Below are 25,441 nucleotides of genomic sequence, written 5' to 3' on the forward strand. Positions count from 1 at the left end.
TTTTCTTTGTTTTATGGGATGCCTCGGTCACGGTAAACTATATATCAGTATTTCAGCTCTTTTAAAAGCTCTTATTCACAAAAACAACCTGGGACACACCCTCACATAAGGCTTATAGCTAGCTAAAAGTGAATTTTATCTTGGAATGCCAATAAAAGGAAACATGATTTCTTAAATTTTGCTTCTGAGAGGACGACTTTCCTGGGGTTAGCTTTCTCTATAGAATATAGACCATGTATCTGAACTGAAACTCTCCGCTTTGTCTGGGAACCTCAGTTTGTCCCCTTCAGCGGGTCTGCCTCCTCCCCCCTGCCCTTAACAAAGCCTTGCCAAGAAACCACATGACACAATAATCCTAAAAGAGAGGTAATGGTCTTTGGGAGAAATGGGATGGTTTAGAATTTCTTTTGCTTCTCCTTTTCGTCATTGTCATTAAGACATTGTCCTCCATGCATTCAAATGTCATTCCAGACTACCAGCCCATTTCAACTCAAAGAGCCTTTTATTCTTAGACACTTCTTAGAGCATCAGCAGACCAAAAAGGCTGTCTAGTGGGAATCTGCAACAACCGTAACATTAATATTATAGTGAGCACAGGACATGGAAAATTCCATCATCTGTATCCCAAATCCAGGAACAACCATACAAGAAACAAAATGGAAGGATTAATTGTGGATAAGAGCCTTAATGCTCTCAGAACTGATCAGTTGCCTTAACTGCTAGCCTTAAATTAAAGCTTTCAAATTACAATATGATTTAAAAGTTCATCTACATAATTTAGGCTAGACTTCACTTAAAAAAAAGAAAACAAACCCTCGAGTCCATATCTTTATATTAGTGAGCCTTAACTGCATATTTCTTAAGGAAGAAGGACACAACCCTCCCCCCATTTTTACACCATTTGCCAAGAATTAGTATAGTAAGTCATTAAACATATGGTTTGCAAAGGGACAGTTCAAATTCAAGCCTTGCTTTATCATCAAGAACACAAACTGGGTATCCCTTTCCAGCATCACAGAAAGAGAAAGGAACCCATTCTCTTGCTTCACCTCCTCTCCATCAGGGGAAGCTCCAGTTTGGCCAACATTAGAGTCCAGGGAAGAGGAGATTCCCCTCCCCATGGGAACACTGGCAGAAAAGGCCTCAAAAGATTGTAAGTTTGAAATAATATAGAAGAACCAAGACAGTTTTCTTATACCCAGTTCTGCTTTTTTCTATTGCTCTTATCAAGTTGGTGTTAAATATTAAAGAATACAGTTTGTTTGGATTTGAGGAGAAACAAGTTGTTCTTTAACTTGAGAAGCAAGAGCCTAAGGCCTAACTATGTTGACCAACCCTAAGTAACCTGATACAGACCAACCTCAATACCCTTCTGGAATGCTCCTAACGTTTGTTCATTTTATACATCTAATTCACTTTTGTTTTTTTCTTTAGAACTGCCATTTTTATCTAGATCTTGTATACTACTACTACTAGTACTACTACTACTACTACTACTAGTACTACTACTACTAGTGTTACTGTTCATTCAACCAATGTCATGAACAGGAAACACAACTAAAATACTAATAGGGTTTAGAGGTCTAATGCACTACCACTAGGGTTGCCAACCTCCAGGTAATAGCAGAAGATCTCCTGCTATTACAACTGATCTCCAGCCGATAGAGGTCAATTCACCTGGAGAAAATGGCCGCTTTGGCCATTGGACTCTACGGTATTTAAGTCCCTCCCCAAACTCCGCCCTCCTCAGGCTCCACCCCAAAAATCTCCGGCCGTTAGCAAAGAGGGACCTGGCAACCCTAACTACCACAGATCTTGTATACCCAAACATTTAAATCTCAATAGGTCTCTCTCAGATTTTTTAAACAGACGGAACTAATTCCCTCTTCCAACGAGCCAACTATCAGTAAAATATACCATTATCACCTTTGATGGCCTCCCTGTTTGTGTACCCCCTTACCTGAGCCCTAGACAAAGAGTAGGGCCCACCACAGTAAAGCACTTTTAAGTTCACTGATTTTGTGGAGACATTTAAGCATGTGCTCTAGCCTTCTGATAGCAGACTTGGGAAGGGGAGCTGGTCTCATAGTCCCACATGAAAAGTGAGACAGCTGCTGGTTTCCAAGGGCCAAACAACACAATATGTTTGGCTATGACTCACTGAGGGAGGAGGGGCTCCAACCTTCCCCTGTGCCATTTTCCTAGCCTGAAACAGCTCTGTTGGGCATTATTTGCTGTGTTGCATGGCTGCATGTATCCTGAATACTGCATTTGCAGCCCTGCAACAGGGCTAAAAGCATCCTCTAGGGCTGTTTCAGCTTGGGGCTGGAGCTTGTCCTCCCCTGGTCCTGCAGTGCCAATCAAAACTGGGCCCTACTGTGCTTGGGGATGTTCTCTGCAGTTGCTGTTTGGCTACGGGGAAAGCAATTAATGTTGGGGGATCCCTGACCTAACTTGTGGCCAAATTTATTATGTAACTGGGCCCAGAATGGCTATGACAAATTCATGGTTCCTTTGCACCTGATGGATAGCATATTTAAGTAATATTGTATCAGTACAATATGCATATATAAAATATTCAGATGACCTGAAGTTATGGAAATTAATATGAAACAAGCGGGGGACCCACAAGGACTAATGGGGGCATCTAATTTTCTCCTCCCCCATTATTTCTTCCTTCCCTTCCCTGAAAGCCCCCATAGTCTCTCCTCCTTTCCTGCCTCCTTCTCTCCTTCCCACCCACCAGCCAATCTATCTTTATCTCTCCCCCCCCCCGCCGCCCCAGAGTCTTCAGTTTTCCCTCCTCTACCCCAGTGGCAGACTCTTTCTGGGTATCTCAGAAACCACTAGCTTTCATGGGGTGGCTGCTGTTGAACCATAGCAGGCAGCCAGACTTGAGTGAGTTTTACAGGTGGGGTGGAAGCCAGTCACCCAGTGGTTGCTGTTTCCCTGAGCCCCAAGAAAGCATTGGAAAGGGACCTGCTCCCTCCCCTACCTTTTACTGACAGAAACCAAGCCTTCAACTGGCAATACTGTTGTAGTAGCCTAGCATCAGCATTTGTTTCTTAAAGGAGCTGCTTCTATTGTGTTGGGGGTTTTTTTATTTAAAAAAACCCTTTTAAATATTTTAGATGTTTTCCCAAACCTGCAGCTTTTTTCAGGTTTGTAGAGAGAACTGTCTTGTCTGTTCATGGCTACAATCTCCGGATTTCAAGATCCACAGATCTGACCACACTGAGAATTAGCTATATTGATACCATTAGCAGCAACACATGACTTATTTGAAATATTTACTGCTGTCTTTCTAAGTGACCTGGCTTCCAACAGAAAAATAATACAAAAATATAGTATAATATATGTTTTAGTATTTATTTTAGTAAAATAAAAATAAAATTTCAAAAAGCCAACCACAAAACCGCAAAAATAAATAATACCATCAAAGTATTTTTCAAGCTCTCTCAACAACACTAGAAAACCCCAGGAGATACAACTATCATCTTCCATGAAGACTTTCCCAAAAGGAAGATTAACTTGCCTTCAGAAGGACAATACTATTGGTATTCATCTAGAGAAGGAGCTCCAGGTACCACCAAGGACAAAACCTACTACTCACTCATTTCCAAAGGTAGGGACAGTCAGGACCTAAAAAAACGATCCATGCAGACTACAAGCTTACTCCTGACTCGCACTAGATAACGTGGGGCAAAAAGCAAAACGTCTGAAGTAGTTAGCAAGTAAGGGCCCCGGGATTCAAATGCTGAAGCAAAACTCTCAATCTAGAAATTATTATCTGTCACTATGATTGAATTTTAGCTCACAAGCTAGGAATATTGGACCTACTAATGGTGTCACATCTGTAGGGTTTAATACAAAGTGGAATCTCCTTCCATTTGCATTTAACAGAAGCTAATATAAATCTTGTGCTTCAAGATGAGAATATGGCTGCATTTGATATGCACAGTAATTAGGATATTTTCTACCAGTTTAATGAATTTGATGCTAACAAAGACTACAGTAGTAATACATCCGTGAAACCATTATGTTGCTGACAGTTAGAAACTAGGGCTCTTAAAAATGCTAATGGGAGCCAAAATAATCTAGGATCTCAAAGTCTGCTTTCCATCCTCTCTCTGGTTTAACATTTTACAAAATGAATGCAACAGTTCAATGATATCTAGCATTGCTGTTGGATTCTAAAGCTCAGATTGCTTCCAGCTGTCCACAACTGCATTATACTAGGGCCAATTTATGTAGATACAGCATTAGTGAAATAATTAAAGCAATAATCAACATTCATCCCTTGCAAGAGAAATTAGGACTTGTACAATATTCAGACACCCATGCTCTCCATTATAACATGTACAGAGTTGCTGCGGCTCAAATATGCCTGTGTTTGCTTTGTTCTCATTTCCCAAAGTTTTATTTTTTGAAGGCTAGATTTAATGTTATGGATTTATACAATTTTTATCTCCTGTAGGAATCTTTAGTTTCACACTAAACTTAAACATTCGGGGGGGGGGGGACGACAAGAGAAAACAGGTGATTTTTAATATTATAGCCATGTTAACATGTGCAACATTGAATCAGTCAAAGGAAACTCTTTAATGAAGATGGATTGTTGTGACCCAGTGCTGGCCAAATTGGGAACAAACGACACAATATTTAAGCTGTTCCTGGCAATTCAACAGTGATGAGACCCAGAGGTTAGAAAGAAACAGGGAAGTGAGGAATGAGAATGACTTCTCAATACCCTCTGACACAGACGCTGCTGGACTATGGCATCCCCACAGCTTGACTAAAGAACATCTTGCAAAAAATGATGTTGTTACAAAGGACTGCTGGGAAGAGTGCCTTACATAGTGCGCAAAGCCAAAGGTGAACATATATGATAGTAAATGCTTTGGGGAGGGGGGTGTTTCAGTCGCCCACCACCATGCCAATGTCTTATGCAAACCAGACAACCAAAATGACAGAAAACTCTTTTAATAAGACACGGCTAATGTGTCAGCGATGCTGTGCTTAGTCCTTTAGCAGCAATGCTGCCACAGTGATAACTGCTGTCCACTGGATTTTCTCTGTGTTATAAACTTGCACATGATTGTAATAGGAACAATATGCAATCACAATTGCTTTATCCACACGTATGTCTTTTTGGGAAGAGGACAGACCCAGCACAAAACAGGCATTCTGAACGTAAACTGCTAGACTGGCTAACTGCAAAGTGCCTGTGGGAGAAACTACCAAGAGCACAGAGATCCACAACTGAGTTCAGAGCCACTGCTTTGATCAGACAAATTCAGATCTTCCATCGGTAGAATTGCCAACCTCTAGGCAACAGAGAAAAGTTCCCCTGGAGAAAATGGCCACTTTGGAAGGTGGGCTCTATGGCATTCTACCCTATTGAAGTCCCTCTCCTCCCAAACCCCACCTTCCCCAGGCTTCACCCTCAAAATATTTCCAAACTCGGAGCTGGCAACCCTATCCATCAGTCATATGTTTGTTTATTTCTTTTATTTACTTTATTTATACCTCACCTTTCCCCTTAACAGAAACCCAAAGTGACTTGCATTGTTCTCTCCTCCATTTTACCTTCACAATAACCCTGTGAGGTAGGTCAGACTGAGAGTATGTGTGACTGGTCCAAGGTCACCCAGCAAGCTTCCATGGCAGAGTGGGGATGCGAACCTATGTTGCTTCGATCCTCATCCCCTAATGTTTGCGTGTAGAATAACGTTTGGTTATTGGATGTGCAAAACATCTCTAGGGACCTTTATTCATATTTGGTGGCTCTGTACTGATTTATTGGAAAGATGTATCTTAAATTATTAGCATTATCATCAGGGATGAAAGGAAGAAGGTTTTGTTTAAAATCAGATCAGACACTGTCTCTCAATTTAGCCTGTGGTCCATCTTCCACTGCAGCATAAACTGTTTGCCAATAAGGATGAATTGGATATTCATTCTTTGAAATCATTACAGCCAGCTCTCAATCATGCCAAGAATGGAATTACTATATATGAAGAAAAATACATTAATGAGTGTGGCTTAATATCCGGTAATACTGATGTGAACCTGCTCCATCCCAGCATAGTTTTCATCATTTGAAAAAAGCAGGAGAATTTTTTTGGGTCTGGTTGAAATGATGGGGCCCTGACCCGCTTTGGGCACTGATTCTTACTGAGCATTCAACTCTGTGAATCCAATAGTGGCCTTATTAGAATACTTGGGAAAGGGCTGTGCCTCAGTGGTAGAGCATCTGCGCGGCATGCAGAAGGTCCCAGGTTCAATCCCCGGCATCTCCAGTTAAAGGGACCACACAAGTAGGTGATGTGAAAGACCTCTGACTGAGACCCTGGAGAGCCGCTGCCGGTCTGAGCAGACAATACTGACTTTGATGGACCCAGGCTCTGATTCAGTAAAAGGCAGCTTCATGTGTTCAATACTTAAGGAGGACCATCAAGAAAGAACTTGCTTTTAACTACTATGTTTACATCATCTAGGATCTTTGTTGCAAAGTTCTAAAGGCAAGATCACTTAGCTTCAACTGAGTGCAAAAACCAGGCTTGTAAGCAAACTGACTTCTTATAAGCAATTGTGGGAAGGGAATCTATATTTGGGCAAGCAATTCATAAAATGTTAACATCCTTTTATTTTGTACAGAAATAGTTCTGTGACTAATGAAAACATTATATAAGTAGTCCTGAATTTGATTTAATATTTCTAATACTCTATAACTACATTGGATGTTGCTGCTTATTCTGGTTCATTTTGACTTTTTTAGTACTAAAAAGAAAAGAATTCTAGCCCCCAAGTTAGCATTTAACCAAGTTAGCATTTAACCAATGAGGTTAACTGTAAGTATATTACATTATTGTAATAATTTGTGTAAAGGGCCCAGTCCTAGAACATGTTAATGCTCCGCTGGACATGTTTCAGAATGATTTCCATAGACTATTGAGACATGGGTCAGTAATGACCTGGTGCTTGCAGGTTTTCACACCACCTTCTATCTTTTTATAAGCTAATTTCCACTTATATGAGACTTTTAATATTCAAGGCACATTACAATCTTCAGTTCATATGTCTTCAGAGGCAGAGGTTAGCATCCCCACTTTTGGAACTGAAAGTTTGGCAAAGACCTATCCAATGCGCTTAGGGTTTAACAAGGATTTGAGACCACATCTGCCCGCTCAATACCATTGTCTACCATTTTATTAGAATCCATGATGATGTTATTTTTAATAACTATGACCAAATCCTCTATTAGGTGACGCCATTCAGGCTGTAGCCTTAATTTACCCAGAGAATTACAGAAGGATTGCCTGGGGACTTATGCTGCTGTTATCAGAAGATACTAGATTCATACTGTAGATATTAAGGAAAAACCATGGCTTGGCTGTGATTAAGCATATCTGAAATCACTAGGCATTATCTGGTGAATCAATATCTCCAGGATCAGAGCAGCATGCCTATTATATTAGGTGATTTGGAACACCAGCAGGATAATGTTGCTGCAGTTGTCTTGTTTGTGGGCTTCCTAGAGGCCTGGTTGGCCACTGTGTGAACAGGCTGCTGGACTTGATGGACCTTGGTCTGATCCAGCATGGCCGTTCTTATGTTCTTAATATCATATAGCAATTAAGTATTCACACTTCTGTGAATGGAAACTCCAACATTAGTTCAAACCAAGTGGACACAAGTATGAAGTCAAATTTTGAAAGATATCTAATGGTGGGGGGGGGGACAACTAAATTTATAACAATCCACTCAAATTTATTTTGGTATTAAACCCTCCCAGAAGTTCTGCTGATCCAATGCTACGGCTTGCAAATCTTTAAGCCGAACATACACACTTTAAATTTGCTTGCAGTAGTTGATATGTCATATTAGAATAGGTGAAGAGATGCCTACAGGGACACAGCTGGAAGGGGGGAGTAAGTATTAGCTAGTCAATAAAGATGTAAACAAGCCAGTTCTGAAGGCAGCCTGATTTCTGACACTGTAAAACCTTAAATGGTTTGCTGCAGAAAAACATGTGAAATAATTGGGGCAGGCTGACATCCGATGACTTCAGTTTTCAACAGTTGCTATCCTTCCAGCAAACTGTCCTCATTATGGAGCAGGTTACTTTTAAGTCATCACCACGATGATTGCAGGCAACCAATACTGGTATAAAATTTAGATATAAATCATTCCAGCTACAGCGAGCCAACAAAGTTTATTTATACTTTCATAGAAAGGACAACCAATATAAATTGCAACATTAGAATACAATTAACTTGTTCTTTAAAAGCTGGCAATAAAAATGCTCTTAATTAAACTTCTTCCAGTACCTACTCGATAAGGTTATTTCAACCCATCATTTATCAAGTAATTTGCAAAAAGTCATTTTTATGAGAAAAGATAACATAGCAGGAATGCGTGTTTGGAAACAATGAGCCTTGTGAGCAACAGGAAGGTGGCAAAACAGCAGTCTTTGGCCCCATCAAAGAACCAACAGCTCCATTTAATGAACACAAGGCTAGACAGAGGATGCAAGTATCAAGGAGATTCAGAACTAACTGGTCAAAGCAAGAGATACATTTTTACGCTGTCCTCCAACAACTGGAGGTGGGAAAGAGTAACAGGGACTCCAGTGTCGCAAGTCCTTTTCCAAACATCTCTTTGCATGCATTCAGACCCAAGCAAAATGTAATGCATACTATGCTCGATTTGGAAGACAGATATCTGGATAAAACTTTCAGCTCAGGTATGAAGCTGTCTAGATGATTTAGGAAGGCCTAACCAATTTCATAAGAAACGTGCGCTACTTCGAATTTCTCAGAGGTAAAGGGGGTACGGGTGAAAAAGACAAATACATATTGTGTCCACATATAATTGACAGGAAAAAGGATTAGCCTTGCTAGATTAATTTGCTGCTTAGATGCACAAGATGTTGTTATTTGGGGCTGGTTTATCATTTTAATTGAAAGAGCTACATAGGAGAGAGAAAAAATTCGAATGATGCAGCAGCAGAATAGCCCCCGAAATAGTAAAATGAATGCATACATTTTTAAAAATCACAAACTGGTAAGAAGGGGTGGGATTATTAATCAGTGACAGGCAGCCCTGCATACATCCCAGAGGTGTTTGCTCAACCACATTCCAGAGAGCAGCCCTAAAATGCAATGGGTACATCAAGCTGGAGAAATAATTGCAGATTTCCTGTGAACATACATCGCTCACTGAATACTGGTAAAAACTGGTGCTGGAACCAAAGGAATTTTTTAGGAAAGATGTTTTGAGCTTGTGTAGAAAAGTACTGTGTACTTGAAGCTTAATAAATTGATGGGAAGAAAACACACTAAAAACTTGAGCTGTCTGCACTCCTCCTTCATTTGTCAGTGACAGATTTCAGTAGTCAGCCTTATATACTGAGTCATCTTATGCCCAAAAGAATGCCTCATATTCTATGTTTCAGCCCATCACAAGCACTGTGGGCACATTCCCCAACAGTCTATACTTTCAGCTGGCCAGCTTTCCACTTACAATTTGTTCTTGGGGACCTAATGGGGAACCTTTAATTTTTTTAATTAGCAGACCTATTTGTATCAATACCCAACACTGCAGACCTTACCAACGCATATCCTGATGCCCTCTGCTCCTGCAAGTCTCACATTTTGTTTTATCACACAATTGTCTGTAAAGTTCAAGGTTCAGGTTACTGTGTATGGCCAAAGGCTGCTACAAAAATTGGACTGCAGTGTTTCGCTATGGACTGGATAAAAGGCCCTACTAAACACCTCAGTGAGGCTTTTGTAGATCTTGCCGCTGCCTTTGAATAAGTTGATAGACACAATACTCTTTTACATCCTGCTGAACTCCCTTTCAGTTTCTTTGGACAGCCACAGTTGCTGCTGCCACAATTTAATGTGGCCAAGAAGAAAAAGTTTTACTCAAAAACAACACTTCCAGAAAAGGCAGTCTTACCTGAATTATATGTGGGAAATCAAAATGCTTCTTAGTGCTTAATGTTTGATAAACCTTTGCCATAAATATTGTTTTTTCCAAAGACTTTCATGCCTTCTCCAGCCTCTGGTTGTAATCTTACATTCGGTACGGAAAAAATAGAGGACACTGTTGAGAAAAGATGGAATTCAGGTTACTATATTTTTCTGAGCTGGTAAGACTATGATGCCTTCTACAAAAAGCATTCCTTTCCTCCACACTTGTATCCTGAAATTCATACAACCTTCATCAAAGAGCTTTCACCCTGGCCAGATGCCAAGCCCTCCCATCAGCCATCCAGGAGGGCCACTACAGAAAGATGCCATATGAGGAGAGAAAATGCCCCTGTGGTTCTGGATATATAGAAACCCTTGAACATGTTCTTTTTCATTGTCAATATTATACAGCTATCAGAGAAAGGTTCATCTCACCACTAATTCATAAATCTTCCAGCCAGTATGGGCAGTTCCGTATGTCATCCCTGCTACAAGATGTCAACTCAGATATAACGTATTCAGTTGCTAGATTCTGTGCCGTTGCAATTGACATACGACGGAGGAGAGGCTGTGCTAACCAGCAGTTTTGAAAATGAAGGCAAACAGTTATATTATATGTGCTCTCCTTTTCTTACCAAGTGGTTCATTCATTTTACTAACTAATGAACCAGCATGTTTTATTCAGATTTTTTTTCAGACGACTGTAAAGTGGTAACTTACATATTTTATTTGTGCTGGTCATTGACTGTAATAACATTTATATATATAATAAAATATATATTTATTTATTTTATATATATATATATATATATATATATATATATACACACACACACACACACACACACACACACACACACATACATACACACACACACACAACCTTGCTTTGAAAACACACACACAAATAGGAGACATTGTGAGTTGATTTGTTATATATCAAAAACAACAAATACATCTACTATTCCTATTTAAAGGTCACAGCTTATGAACAATCCTCACCATATTTTTACGCTCACTGTCTTGAAAAACTCGAGTGAACTGTACAAAGCTCCAAGTCATAGAACTGAAGACATGAGAATGCCTTTTCATAGGAACAATTAGACATGTATTATGATAGAGTCTGTAAACATAGGGTTAGGATCCAGACTAAATTGGCAGTTTCCACCAATTTGCCCATCATTCCTCAGGCACCAATATCCCCAAGGAGCAGCATTTTGTGGAGATTAGTGGGCTGCGATGGGAAGGGGGAAAGTCAAGAAAATTCCATTTTGCCATTGGAAATTTTTTGTCTGGATCCATCCCGAAAGTTGTCTGGCATTTTGGTAAGGATTCTATTTTCAGTTTATATTCTTGGCTTAAAACCTTTATGACAAGACATGTATCTATTTGATACATGATCGTTAAGATTTTAATGGGTAGAAGAGCTGGCATCTTGTGTACCTTTGTTACATTTTGCTGAAAATAAAAAATAACCACCAATATGAGGGTGGTTCCATTTTCACTGAAAAATGTACGGGATTGGAAAAAAAATACTAAGAATGTTATAACATTACACTGAACCTCTTTAATTCTACCAACACAGATGATAATCACAGAGACATACAACTCCCTTCTCCCTATTTCCCTAAAAATGGGGGAATTAATCAAAATGACTCCAGCTAAACTAGTTAATATAGTAGATCTGCTGAGGGCAACATTTAGATGTTTAATTACTTCATTTATACCTCACTTTAATTCCCAGTGGGGATCCAACACTGCTTACAACATTCTATTCTTCTCCATTTTATCCTCACAACAACTCTGTGAGGTAGGTTTAGCTGAGAATGTCTGGCCCAAGGTCATCCATCCAAGGCCCATGGCAGAGTGGAGATGATTATAGCCCTTTTGCCTCAACTAACTTACTACATGATTGAGGTCAGCATTTCACTAAATTACCTGATCTATACAGGGACACATTAATGTGGATAGCTTTCCGTGCAGTTACTACTTGTGCTACCCTATGTAATAAAACAGGGAAAGAGTCCTAGATGCAATAGGGGACTTAGATTCTTTCCAAACTCTATCAAACTTCAACATTGTTAGTTTAACCACAACACTTCTAGGCTACTTTCAAATAACTACACAAGCTATGGTTGGTTTGGTCCAAGAATGAATCTTGGAAGTTCTTGGGCTTGTGCGCTTCCCCCTTCCCTCATGATTGGCTTGTAGTTTGAAGATTTACTTGTTTGTAACAAACCACAATTTCTTATGATATATCACAAACTGTAGTTGGTCCTTGATTTACAAATCAGTATTCCACACACATTGTAATTCTGCTTTGGAATCAACAAACTACATGTTGTTCTTTTGGCTGATTCAAACTGGATCTACAAACCAGCACTACATATCTGAATAAATATTACATACAATTTATGGAATAAAGGGACAGCTTTTTGGGGTAGCTTCCATGAGAAAGTCTCAATGTTAACATTAGTCCCAGCGGTTTTGAATGTTATATGTTACAGCGCTGCCAACATGCACAAAAAAATTCTGTTCTGAAATAGTTTTGTTAATGAATTAATTAGAGGGGTCACCTAGTGGACATTTTTAATTGCCAAAAATAAGACTTTTCTACTGTGTGTTCTTTAGTACACTGGTGTTCAAAGAAAGTGTAGGTGTACATACATACAAACACACAATACTGAGTTAGATGGCCAGTATAAGTTTTTTCCTATGAATTCTGTGATGAGAAATGGTAATCAATGCCTTTGAAGACTGATCTAACCATCTCGACTTGAGTTCTACTGGGCATAGTGTACCCACAATTTAATTAATAAAACATTTGAGTATCAAATCTTGACCAAAGCATCATAACTACTCACCTAAACCAAATCAATTTGACGTTTCTCCAAACGTCAAAATATACTTTATTTATTTCCCCCATTAAATTTGTTTGCAATTTCTACCAAATAAAAACTATTACAGTATTTGATACAGGGATTGTCCTTTTTTGCATCTGGATTTGTGCTCCATAATGATTATCTACTAAACACAGAAATAATGTTGCTGTAACTCAAAATTGTTTCTACTGGAGGCATTTAGCAGAACCTTGCCTTAAAATATAATGATTTTCCCCATCTTTATTCTCCCCCTTCAAAAGGTTTCACTGCTCCTGATGTTTAACGTTATGCAAAGACGTGTTTCTGCCAATGAATATCGCCTTATGGTTATGCTTCTGCAAATAACCTGCTGTGAGCTGATAAAAGGATTAATGCAGCCAAAATTCTTAATCTGTGAAATTACAAATTAAATTCTCATATTAAAAATACCACCCTGAGGTATTTTTTTGTGGTTTTAATTCCCCTCTGGTGTTCTGCATATATTGTGCTTGTTAATGACTAGGACAAGACTGTCTCTGTTGGCAGTCTGCTGCATAGTGATAATGTGTAGGCATTTATTTCACTGATAGGGCCGGATTTAGCCACCAACTGATAAACTAAGTGGCAAGTGGGTAATAAGTCCATATTAACTGAAAAGTATTACTACAGAATTCATAGCCTATCAAAATCTTGACTAGACTAAACCATACAGTTAGGCAAGATTGAGATGTCACCAACGCAGAGTGATAGTTTTCCCTTTTTCATGCTGACTAAACAGAAAAACAAAACTGATTTATTTCTCCCCCCCACATAGGATTGGAACGAATGACTCACACCTCACCATACTTTCTGCAAGACAACTTTTTAGCAAAATTAAAATACTCTTGAGTATTTGGGGATACAAGTGGGAACCCACAAGAAATTACATGAGGGTACAAAAATTTTGAAATCCCACCCCCTCCCCTGTTAACATTCTGTGCTCCTGGAATATACTCAGCTTTAATCAAATCATTTTGTGGATTGTTCTTTTTGCTAATGTAAAAAAATATAATTCTACACATTCTTGGGAAATCCTCCAAGAAGACTTATCTCTCTTAGTTTGTGGGGCCAGCCATACAGTGATTGATTTAATTATGACATGGATACAATATCAAATGGGTTGCTGACAGCCCATTCCTGAGCTCTTGGCTGAAAAGAGCTCAGGAAGAGCGCAAGTGCCCACAAGAGTGTTCAGGCCGCTTGCGTCGCTGCTCGGGCCACTTGCACTGCCACAAGAGTCAGGGATGCTGGTGCTGAGGCGCTCACGCCAGCCTCCCTGAGCGGTCATGGCAGCACTGCCCAGCGACGCCGGCTTGGCCTCCTGCCAGCATTCCACCAGTGCAAATCCGAGGCAGTTACGAGGACGGAGCTGCCAGTAGGTAGCTTCCTGACCCCTTTTGGGCTGGGAACGCCCCCCCTGAAACAGTGTTGTTGCGCCAGGTTTTTGCTGGCACAGCCTCGCTGTTTTAAGTGGGGCAAAATGCCCCATTTTCACAGGGAAAGATTTTTAAAGGCTTTATTAAGCCTTTAAGTGGCCAGAAAATGGCTTTGGAGGTGCTGCGGGGTTGCCACCCTGGCTATGCCATCCCCGGCCACCACAAAGCTCAGGAATAAGCTATAAGAGGATATATGTTATTGAAACTAGTTTTATAAGGTATATGGGGAAAAAGGTATTCATATTTGCTGGGGAAAATATACTCTTTAAACAGAGGCAATATTTTTCCAGTTTTTTTGGGGGGGAAAGGGTTTGTCCTAATCTTGGGGTGGATTAAGGTACTTTTATGCCAATTGGGAAATGTGGTTCTTACTAGAATCCACTAGTGCGTTTATCCATAACGTAGTGAGGCAACAGAAACCCTGAAGACAGCTGCCTTTGACAGTCAACCTCCATTTCCTCTCTGTGACTTTGCCAAAATAAAAATAGAGAATTAAAAAAATACTTTAGATGGGAGACACCAGTTTACGGACAGCAATGAATGGATATGTTACTCTGGATGTAGGGTCAGAGAAAAATAGAAACCAATAATTCACACACATTTAATTTCCACTAATTATTCTATCAGTTCCCAACCCATTCTGTTAAGTAACTCCATGCATTGCTGGGCCATAGTTACTTACCAGCAGCAACATTCAAGTCTACATGATTACAGAAACTTTCATCTGTCAAAATCTATGATTGCCTACTCACACATTACATATATATGTGTGTGTGTGTTTGTGTTGTCTCAACCAGCTCAAAGATTCCATCCAAAGGGCCTGCAAAATCCAGATGGTACAGTGCAAAATGATGTAAGAATAACCAAACCTCATTAAAGGTATGTGCCTTTCAAAATTGAGCACTACATACTGGTCAAGAGTATTCTTGAACATCATTGTGGCACAGAGAAAATACCACTTTAAAGTAAAATTAATATGTGATTATATTGATAAAGAAAATATAGACGTCTGAAATATAAAAATAGTTAAAAAGTAAAAATATTCATGGCATTAAAAGCCATGAGTTTGTTGCATGTTTTGCGTAACAAGGTAAAAAAGTTATGCTTGACTGCTGAAAACCTTCTCAAGCTATACAAGTTTTCTTCACATATATTTAAATCCTGTAAATTAACCAACTGTCTACTTTTTGTTCCATGATTTTCTGAATACCAAGCCCCCCTTTTATAAAGGGCTATTGTTATAACACATATAGCGTTTGAGAATCAAATACCACAGGATTATCATCCTGCACACTGCAGCTAGTTAAAAGTGTTCCATGTTATGAAGGGGGAAAGCACTAAATATGTAAATTGTATCCCCCCCACGCTTTTCTTTATGACATTTCATATAATTCTCTTGGCTGCACACATAATCAAATACAAAGATAGCTAGCTGCAGACTGCAGAGTAGAGATAGGAAGGGGCAATCCATTTTTCCTGTGTTAAGCAACCTATGGAATTTGAGCTACAGACTTTTACACACACACACACACACACACACTATCTCCCTTGCCTTTATTCTGTTTAGCTGTTTCGTTATACTCACTGTCAGTTAGCTCCCATAGCCGTGGGGGCAGATCACTGAAATACTCATGGCTCAGAGCTGCCTGTGCTGACAATCTGTTCTTTGGGAAACACTGGAGTAATTTGGAGGCCAGATCCTCTGCATGGTTCACATAGCTTAGCCTGAAAGAAAGGGAAGTTGAAACAGATGGAAGTTAAAGCAGCAACCTGGGGGGTGGGGCTCACGTCCACATCCCTACTAGTTATGCCATGTAACACTGAGAACAGGACAAGCAGAAATATGGGTCCAAGACCCATGCACAAGAATACATTTCACCAGTTAACCAGTAACAGTTGTTCATATCTATTGGTGGTAGATACTACTAGCAATATCAGCACAACTACTATTTGATAAAAGGGCCTGACAAAACTGGTGGTTTTACTGTAGTAATCAGATATTTCTGATTACAGAGGTGGTGGTTCCTTGGTCTTAGAGATGCAGCAAAATCCAAGCTCTTGATCTCTGTGCTACAGTTACTGAAATATTTCTCCCCTTTACTTCCACCAACCTTCTCCAGTATCTCTCCTAAGAAGAGCTCTGCCGGATCAAACCAGTGGTTCAGCATCCTGTCTCACACAATAACCAACCAGTTCCTCTGAAGGTCCAACAATAAGACATAGAGGCCAAGGCCTTCCCCTGACGTTGCCTCCTGGCACTGGTTTTCAGACGTTTAACGATTCAAAATGTGGAAGTTCCCTTTAGTTACCATGGTTAGTAGCTACCAATAAGCCTACCTCCATTAATATATCTAAGCCCCTTTTAAAGCAATCTATGCCTGTGGCCATCTTAGAGAAGGCACCGACTTTTCAATCAGCAGAACAGTCCAGATATGTAGCCTCTCCTGCAGCCTACCTCTCCCAATTACAGATCTTCAGATACAGGAAAGCATTCACCCTTGCTAGATGCCAAGCTCTTCCCTCGGTGGTTTTGGATAGTAGAAAGGTTCCCTTGGACGATAGGGTATGAAACAATGGAGCATGTTCTACTGTGCTGTCCACTATACCAAGAGGTTTGTTCTAAGTTTATCTCCCCCTGGCTTAGTCGGCATCCCGGCCATTCAGGTCTAGAGTATACTAAAATGTTGCTTATAGATGAAAATCCACAGGTTACAGCAGGAATGGCAAAGTTTTGTGCAGCGGCCTGTAGAATCCATCAGACACTGCTGAGAATGTTGGTATGCCAATAATTTTAATGGGTAGTATATATAGTTTGCAACAATTATGCAAATAACCTTTTTTTACTATTTGTATAAACCTGTGGGTTTCAGTGGTAAACTGTGAAGAGCTCTGCTGGTCTATGACTGTTTTAAATAAAGATTGATTGATTGATTGCCTGTGGCCATCACTACATCATCTGGCAGTTCCAAGCACAAACCTTGAGAGAAACCATAACTTGAAAAGGAAAGGGCATCCCTTAAGTTGCACTTTCTGATCATCTGGGGAGAGAAGAATCTACACTATGCCCAATGATTACCGTATTTTTCGCTCCATAAGACGCACCTGAGCATACGACGCCCCCCCCCCAGCTGGCTTTCAGATCGGGGATCGCCAGCTTGCACCGTCCCGACGTGCCCAGCGGGATCTGTGCGGGCCCGCCCGCCTCCCAGCTGGCTGTCGGGGCGGGGAATGCCGGCTTGCGCAGTCCCGACGAGCCCAGCTCTGTGCGCCCCGCCTGCCTACCAACGTGTCGTTCCGGCGCGCCCAGCTCTGAGCGCCCCGCCTGCCTACCAGCGCGCCGTCCCGACGCGCCCAGCTCTGTGCGCCCCACCCGCCTACCAGCTGGCCGTCGGGGCGGGGAATGCCGGCTTGCGCAGTCCCGACGAGCCCAGCTCTGTGCGCCCCGCCCGCCTACCAACGTGTCGTTCCGGCGCGCCCAGCTCTGTGCGCCCCGCCTGCCTACCAGCGCGCCGTCCCGACGCGCCCAGCTCTGTGCGCACCACCCGCCTCCCAACTGGTCGTCGGGGCGGGGAACGCTGGTTCGCGCCATTCCAGCGTGTCCAGCCAGCTCTGTGCGCCTTGCCCACTTCCAGCTGGCCGTCGGGGCGGGGAAAGCTGGCTCGTGTCGTTCCGGCGCGCCCAGCCAGCTGACGGGAGGGGGTCCCTCCACCCGGCTCTGGGAGTCCCGGATGGACTGGGCTAGGGTCCATAAGACGCACATTCACTCCATAAGACGCACAGACATTTCCCTTCACTTTTGAGGAGGAAAAAAGTGCGTCTTATGGAGCGAAAAATACGGTACATATTCTCTCCTTTCCTCAGTCTGCCACCATCCTAATCTTATTTGCATAACTCCTTGTTGCCATTGAATCTGATTTTATTAATGTTCTTTTGTATATGTTAAATCTAATTTAAAATTGTAATGGCCTTCAGCCAGATGCAACAAATTTGCTTACTCTAAAAAAAAACCCCCAAATAACCACAACCTCATCTCAAAGCATAACCTTCGAAACCAGACCAACTGCTCATTCTGAATGTTTCCAATTTGCCCTCCTGAAACGAGGGCTGCTGATTTGTGACCCCTGATGAAGTGATGGAATTCCACATGGAATTTAGTGCTCTGAAAACATGCCAAATAGAATCATTCCTTTCCACTCCAAATTGTGAGATTAGTGTTAATTATGAGAAATTCTGGAATTTCTACAGCTAGCTGGAAGTGCTGATTGTAATGAATGGGAAAAACACTAAATATAGGTTGAGTATCTCTTATCCAAAATGCTTGGGACCAGAAGTGTTTCGGATATAAGATTTTTTCAGATTTTGGAATATTTGCACACATATAATGAGATACCGGGGAATGGGACACAAGGCTAAACACGAAATTCATTTATGCTGTATATGCACCTTATACACATAGCCTGAAGGTAATTTTATACAATACCTTTAATAATTTTGTGCATGAAACAAAGTTTGTGTACACTGACCCATCATAAAGCAAAGGTGTCAATATCTCAGCCACCCATGTGGACAGTCTGTGGTTGTTTGGCATCACCATCATTCCTGACTCTGAATTTATAGGCTACTGATAAGCAATTTTCCCTTGGAGATGCTGAATAAACTGTCTGACGAGCACCTGCGTTTTGACTGCGACTTGTCACATGAGGTCAGAGGCGTCATGTCGGAGTCATGTCAGTGTTCATAACGTTTCAGATTTCCGATCATTTCAGATTTTCGGAGAAGGAATACTCAACTTGCATATAAGTAGAATGAGCTGTGGCCAGGAAAGAATGTTGCCTTAGGCTGAGGAAGTTTTCTACTGCAGCTAGATTTGGGGGGGGGGGTAACTTGTTCTAATAACTGATGGTATTGCGTGTGTTTTTTTGCCATTAAGATGACAGTGGACATGCTGGACAGGTGGGAAGTGTGTGTGTGTGTAGAGGGACAGGCACTGCTATTGATTATTTGTGTGACAAGGCAAGGAAGTTTTCACCAATGGGGGTGGGGTCTAAGGACCAAAACTAGTCCTTTATTTCATCTGAGAGTATGCCTAGTCTTTGAGTCTAACTTGACTATTGTATGGGGCTCAAGCATGCAAAGATTTAAAACATAAACTATGCTATTTTCTTCTGCATTTTACTTTGAAGTGCAAACACAGGGCAGTGTCACCTATCTACTGGAGCCCAAATTCTTTGAGAAGATTTATTCTATGCATTCAAATAGTAGGAATTGTTCCGTTGAGTTTTCCTTGACATTTACAAGAAAATACTTCAGAGTGAAGGGCACTCATAAATGTCAGTACATAGACTACTCACAAAGACACAGTTGGTAGGCACAGGGAGTGAAAAGCATATTCAAATTGTCTGCATATACCATCTCATGAAAAACTGATCACATACATCTAAAGTCACTTGGCAGAACTGCCCAAGTATAATACTATAGAGTTGAATCCTTGCCTCAAATTCAGCTGCATGGCTTAAAGCAGCAAAAAGATTCCCCAACAGAGGTAACAAAATCCACATACAAAAGTGACCTGATTTTCTATAGGAACCATTATTCAATAATAAAGGGGTTATTTACATATGTATAGGTATATATACATACATAATATACACACACACACTCACACACATGTACATATATACACACACGCACACACACACACAATGTATATGTATATATACATACACAAACACACACACACACACACACACACACACATATATATATATATATATATATATTAATATGCTCCCCTACTGATAATGTTTGTGCTGTGAAATGGGTAAAATGGGGCTGGGGTTAATGTTAAATTAAGCACATCTTCTATACATTTGAAAGAGAACAACAATTGGGGATTACATTTGGTTGATCCATAAGGAGCTTTAAAACCCCCCCACCATAGATAAATTCCTACTGTTCAGAATGGTTGTGTAATTTATCTCTGGAAAACCATATGAATTTGACTGTGCAAAAAATTATTGTTCAATTAATGCTGAATGCAACAAACAAGTGGCCTGTGGCCTTAATTTGCTTTGGTTATAAAACCATAATAGAGTAAAACAATAATAGAGTTTCCTGGTAAAATAAAATCTTTGATAACAAGCACTTATAACACACACATATTCATGTGCTAAATATCAAACGATGCCAGACATGACTGAACTAGTTTCAAATGAGAAATACTTAAATGAATGGCTACATTTTAAAAAAATGTATTTATAGTCTGCCTTTCTTATTGAGATTGAAAGGAGGAATAAATAAAATAGTGTAAGAAATACCATAAACAAAACAAAATGGTGAGAGCAGAACTTGGGTGCTGGAAGCAACCAAAGAAAGGTGGGTGAGAAAGAAGAGCTAGGGGAAGAAGAATCCCTCTCTCACACACGCAGATTCCCCTCCACCTCTCTGGCAAGGGCAGCAGGAAGGAAAATGGGATTGTTTTATACAAGGAACAAAGGAATAACAGAATAATGTGGCCTTCAGTAGATTAGAAAATGCCTAACCCATATCAATAAAGGTAATATTTTTTGGTCCAGATGCCAGAAGGGTCTGAGAATGGCAACAACACCCAACTAAATGTAGGAATGAAGATAGATGGAGTGCACTGCTTGGAGTCCAGTAGATTGCTGAATGTATGAGAAGCTTGTGATCCTGATTTTTTATAGTCTTTGTTATGAGATAGATAGATAGATAGATAGATAGATAGATAGATAGATAGATAGATAGATAGATAGATAGATAGATAGATAGATAGATAGATAACTTTGTTTGGTGGTTGAACTTATAAGATAACCAGTTAGCTAAGCATGTAATCCCTATCAGGTAGGACAGCTAGCTATCGGAAGATAATTTTTTGAAATTTATAAATATGGGAAACTGAATTGATCTGGGGTGTCTTCTTTGAAGATGCTGCTTGCCTGTAATGTGCTTATTTTGGCCAATCCATTTTAATACACTCAAATAATTGCCCTCTAATATCATCATTTTCTTTTGAGTAAATAACTATGTTTTATTAAGATAAAATGGAGTAAACATTTTCTAGTCATATTTTTACTTGTATATTATGCCCAAAGCGAACCAAAATGTTGTTAAGGTGTACCTCTTGATAGAAGATCAATGATCGGATACAGGAAGACTAACTTGATTCCTAAGGGTTCTTCAGTGCATGCCTGTCTGAATCAGGCCTGAACAAAGTCATCTGGAACAGTACATAACAAATGAATACCTTTATTGTAACTACAAAGGTCAATCAGGAGAAAACCTTAAATTGAACTGGCTGCCTGCAAGAACCAAACTGCACACCATTTTTGCTAAAAGAGTGAGCTCCAGCTTCATATGGAAAGCTGTGGGGATACACTAAAGAAAAAAGTACACAACAACCCTGTGAGGAGGGTGAAGCTAAGAGTGTGTAACTGGCCCAAAGTCAGCCAGTGAGTTTCCATGGCAAAGTGGAGATTTGAACCCAGATCTCTCAGATTCTAGTCTGTCACTCTAACTACTACACCATAGAATGTTTGTTGGCCATGACATCACATGTTATGCTAAGAGGGGTATTTAAGAGTTTCTAAAAATTTGCTACTGCTCTGATTATTAGAATACAGGAAATATTTTTTAGAATACGCCAACTTGTAAATATTTATAAATTATTCAGTAATTCAAGGCAAACAGGTGTTGAGAACATGCTTTTACCAGCTTGTGTAATATTGGAAGTTTACCTGCAACTGCTCCTTAACACAATTAAAAACACTACATTATATTATGCAATTTGCGTTATTCTCCATAAGTTACAAAACGTCTGGATCACAAGTGTTTGATTTAATTTCATGAAGTGAATATTGAGTTTCTTCCTGTTGCAAAAAAGGGTCAATACCTGGTCAAGCAGAACATGGATAGGATTACTGAAGTTTGGTTTTAGCTCTCAAAGGAAAAAAGATTTTGGCGTGTGCACTGAACTTCTGAACTCAGGTTGCTTTGCTTGTTAAATGAAATAAGGAACAGTGCTCAAATTCAGAATCAAGACCTGAGATATTTAACAGCAAACAGAGATAAGTCCTACATAATTTTTTCACAGCAAATGAAGTGAGCATCTTCAAAGGTGTAGCAGTTAGAGCATCAAAGTAGGGCCTGGGAGACCCAGGATCACCAGTCTGTGATGGAAGCTCACTAAATGAGGTTGGGCCAGTCACGTACCTTTAGTATAACCTACTTCACAGGGTTGTTGTGGTGAGGATAAAAAGCAGAAAGAGGAGAATGCCGTGAGCTGCTCTGGTCCCCACCGTGGACAAAGGCAGGGTATGAATGGAGTAAATAAGAACATAAGAAAGGCCATGCTGGATCAGACCGAGGCCCATCAAGTCCAGCAGTCTGTTCACACAGTGGCCAACCAAGGTGCCTCTAGGAAGCCCACAAACAATACAACTGGTGTAGCATTATCCTGCTTGTGTTCCAAAGCACTTAATATAATAGGCATGCTCCTCTGACCCTGCCCAGAACTAAACAAGCCAATAAAACAAGCCAATAAAACAGACCATGATAAAAAAGCAACATAAAAAAATATAACAACCTAAAATTATATTGATAAAAATACTCAAGCTTGGAGCAGACCGTAAAAGTTGAAACTCTGGTTTTTTACCTGGTACTTAAAGGAAAGGTAGGCAGCATGGGACCCTTGGGGGGCAAAGAAAAGGTGCCACCACTAAAAATGCCCCGTCACTAGTATAAAAATGATTTAAAAATAAATACCCCAAAAAGCAGCTGTGGCGGCAGGCACTTGGAAGACCCAGCTTCCAGGATGTTTCTGTACCAAGAACTGTCTTGTTGCTTGCAGTACCTGAGAAGAAACGGCTACCCTTCTTCGGGATAACCAGAATCCCATCCCAGAAAGAACAGAAATTAAATATTATGATGAGCCTCTAGCTATTCCAATTTACTATAAAGCTCAATTTGCAATTCAGTTTTCAATAAAACTTTTTTATTTTACTGCTAGTTGTTTGTGATTTAAAAGCCCCATGGCGCAGAGTGGTAAACTGCAGTCCAAGCTCTGCTCACGACCGGAGTTCGATCCCAACGGAAGTTGGTTTAAGGTAGCCGGCTCAAGGTTGACTCAGCCTTCCATCCTTCCGAGGTCAGTAAAATGAGGACCCAGCTTGCTGGGGGTAAAGGGAAGACGACTGGGGAAGGTACTGGCAAACCAACCCATAACATAGTCTGCCTAGTAAACATCGGGATGTGACGTCACCCCATGGGTCAGGAATGGCCCAGTACTTGCACAGGGGACCTTTACTTTTTTTTTTTACTGTTTGTGATTTAGTCAGAACATAAAATGTGTGCACAGACCACTGCACTGGCCGGTACATAAAGAAGAACTTCAGACTGCAGGTTTAACATTTTTCAAAACTCCCCTACATTAATGATTTCTTTTAAGTAGCATATGTAAAAGGCTACAGCTTCTTTCTTTGCAGAAAGTGAACCACAGAATTCTGCTACCTTATTCAGCTGCATGTGCACACCAGTCCAGAGATACTGCCTTCTGTACAGGGGTAGGCTAGACCAGCCTTATAGCTAGACCAGCCTGAAGTCGGTGGGCTGCAAGTGATTAGGCAGGGTTATGTGAGGCCAACAAAATATAAACTAGTACCCACTACTGGTGTGAACTTATATTCAAGACTCACAATATATTTGTATGTACATATGAATTCAATAGTAGCCAAGGTACATAGGACATTTGTAATGAAAGTCTTACAAAATGACACCTTATAATACAGACTGAATATAAAATAATTCTTTTATACAGTGCTGCTTCATATATATGTATTATAAAGTGCCATTTTGTAAGACTCACATTACAAATGTAATATGTACCTTGGCTACCACTGAATTCATATGTATATATACAAATACATTGTGAGTCTTGAATATAAGTTCACACCAATAATTGGTTAAGGTAAAGGTAAAGGTCCCCTGTGTAAGCACCGGGTCATTCCTGCCTGTGGTAGACCTCTTGCCAACCTATTGACTTCACTTTCAGATATTGGGCGAGTCATATGAAGTGACTTGGGATGTTTAAACAACAATGCATTCCATAATAAAAAATAAGTATTTTGACTACACCTAAGCCACATAGGTGTCACGTAGAAAGTGAAGAAGCATAGCTGTGTATTAAAATTAACGTGTGAGGGAATCAACATCCTCTCCCCATCCATCATAACATTTGTCTCTTCATCCTCTCCTTGACGCATGATGTACATTATGAGTAATCCCTATTGTTTAAACTGAACATTAAAGAATTGTATTCATGGAAGCTCTTAAAAGGACATATTTCACATTTTAGGATTTGGTCAGTAAGAGCAATTTTATTTCAAATGTACTTTTTAAAAATCTGAAGCAAAAATTTGCTTTTCACTTTCACTATAGCATCCTCCTGTCTTTCATCACTTTGGAACAGAAATATATAAGCAATTACTTTCTTTCAATTCACGCACCAGTCAGTCAGTTATCTTAATTCTTTCAGCAATCCAATATTATTCATTATAGCATATGAGGGGGGAAAATATTACTTGCTCCATGACAGAGCTTTTTAACGAGTGCTGTATTCATACTGTATTTGAAGGTAGTGGGTTAATCATGAATGCAGTTTAATGGAACACTACAACTTTGTGGCTACTTATAATTAAAAGCTTTTTTTATTCCTTTGGGAATCTTAAAGGCTACAAATCTTGACTGGGAGATAACTGTTGCCCATTTCAGCAACTGAGCCAAACGTCTTAACCAAACAACCTGAGTGAAAATAATTACTAAAAACATCATTTAATAGACTATTATTTCCACCAGAAAAGGAAGAAAATGAATCTTTAATCCTGAGTTAAAAAAAATTCAAGGTTTATGTTCTCTATAAACCTTTCACTGAGAATTTAAAATATAAGTTACTAATGCAATAAATGCCCTAACAAATATATCAGATTTTTCACTTAATGCTTTTTATAGGCTTAAACCAAACTGAGTGAAAGAAAATCACCTTTTACAGTCTGACTGTTAAAGGAAGAATGGCTTTCTGTTATGCTTTTTAAAGAAGGCATGGTGAATT

General features: G+C 40.1%; 1 protein-coding gene across 2 annotated transcripts in view; it reads right to left on the reverse strand.

The window, feature by feature from the left end:
* Window positions 1–9,969: 9,969 nt before the first annotated feature.
* The window catches only part of CDK14 (cyclin dependent kinase 14), a 242,454-nt gene continuing 226,982 nt past the window's right edge, over window positions 9,970–25,441 (reverse strand). For both annotated transcript variants that reach the window (XM_056857332.1, XM_056857333.1), the window contains 2 exons: window positions 15,905–16,044; window positions 9,970–10,116 (listed from right to left, as the gene is read on the reverse strand). In XM_056857332.1, the coding sequence (XP_056713310.1) occupies window positions 10,001–10,116; window positions 15,905–16,044 (256 nt within the window). In that variant the 3' untranslated portion in view covers window positions 9,970–10,000. The remainder of the gene's footprint in view (window positions 10,117–15,904; window positions 16,045–25,441) is intronic.

Source organism: Euleptes europaea, chromosome 11 (genome assembly GCF_029931775.1).
Source record: "Euleptes europaea isolate rEulEur1 chromosome 11, rEulEur1.hap1, whole genome shotgun sequence".
Lineage (NCBI taxonomy): Eukaryota > Metazoa > Chordata > Lepidosauria > Squamata > Sphaerodactylidae > Euleptes > Euleptes europaea.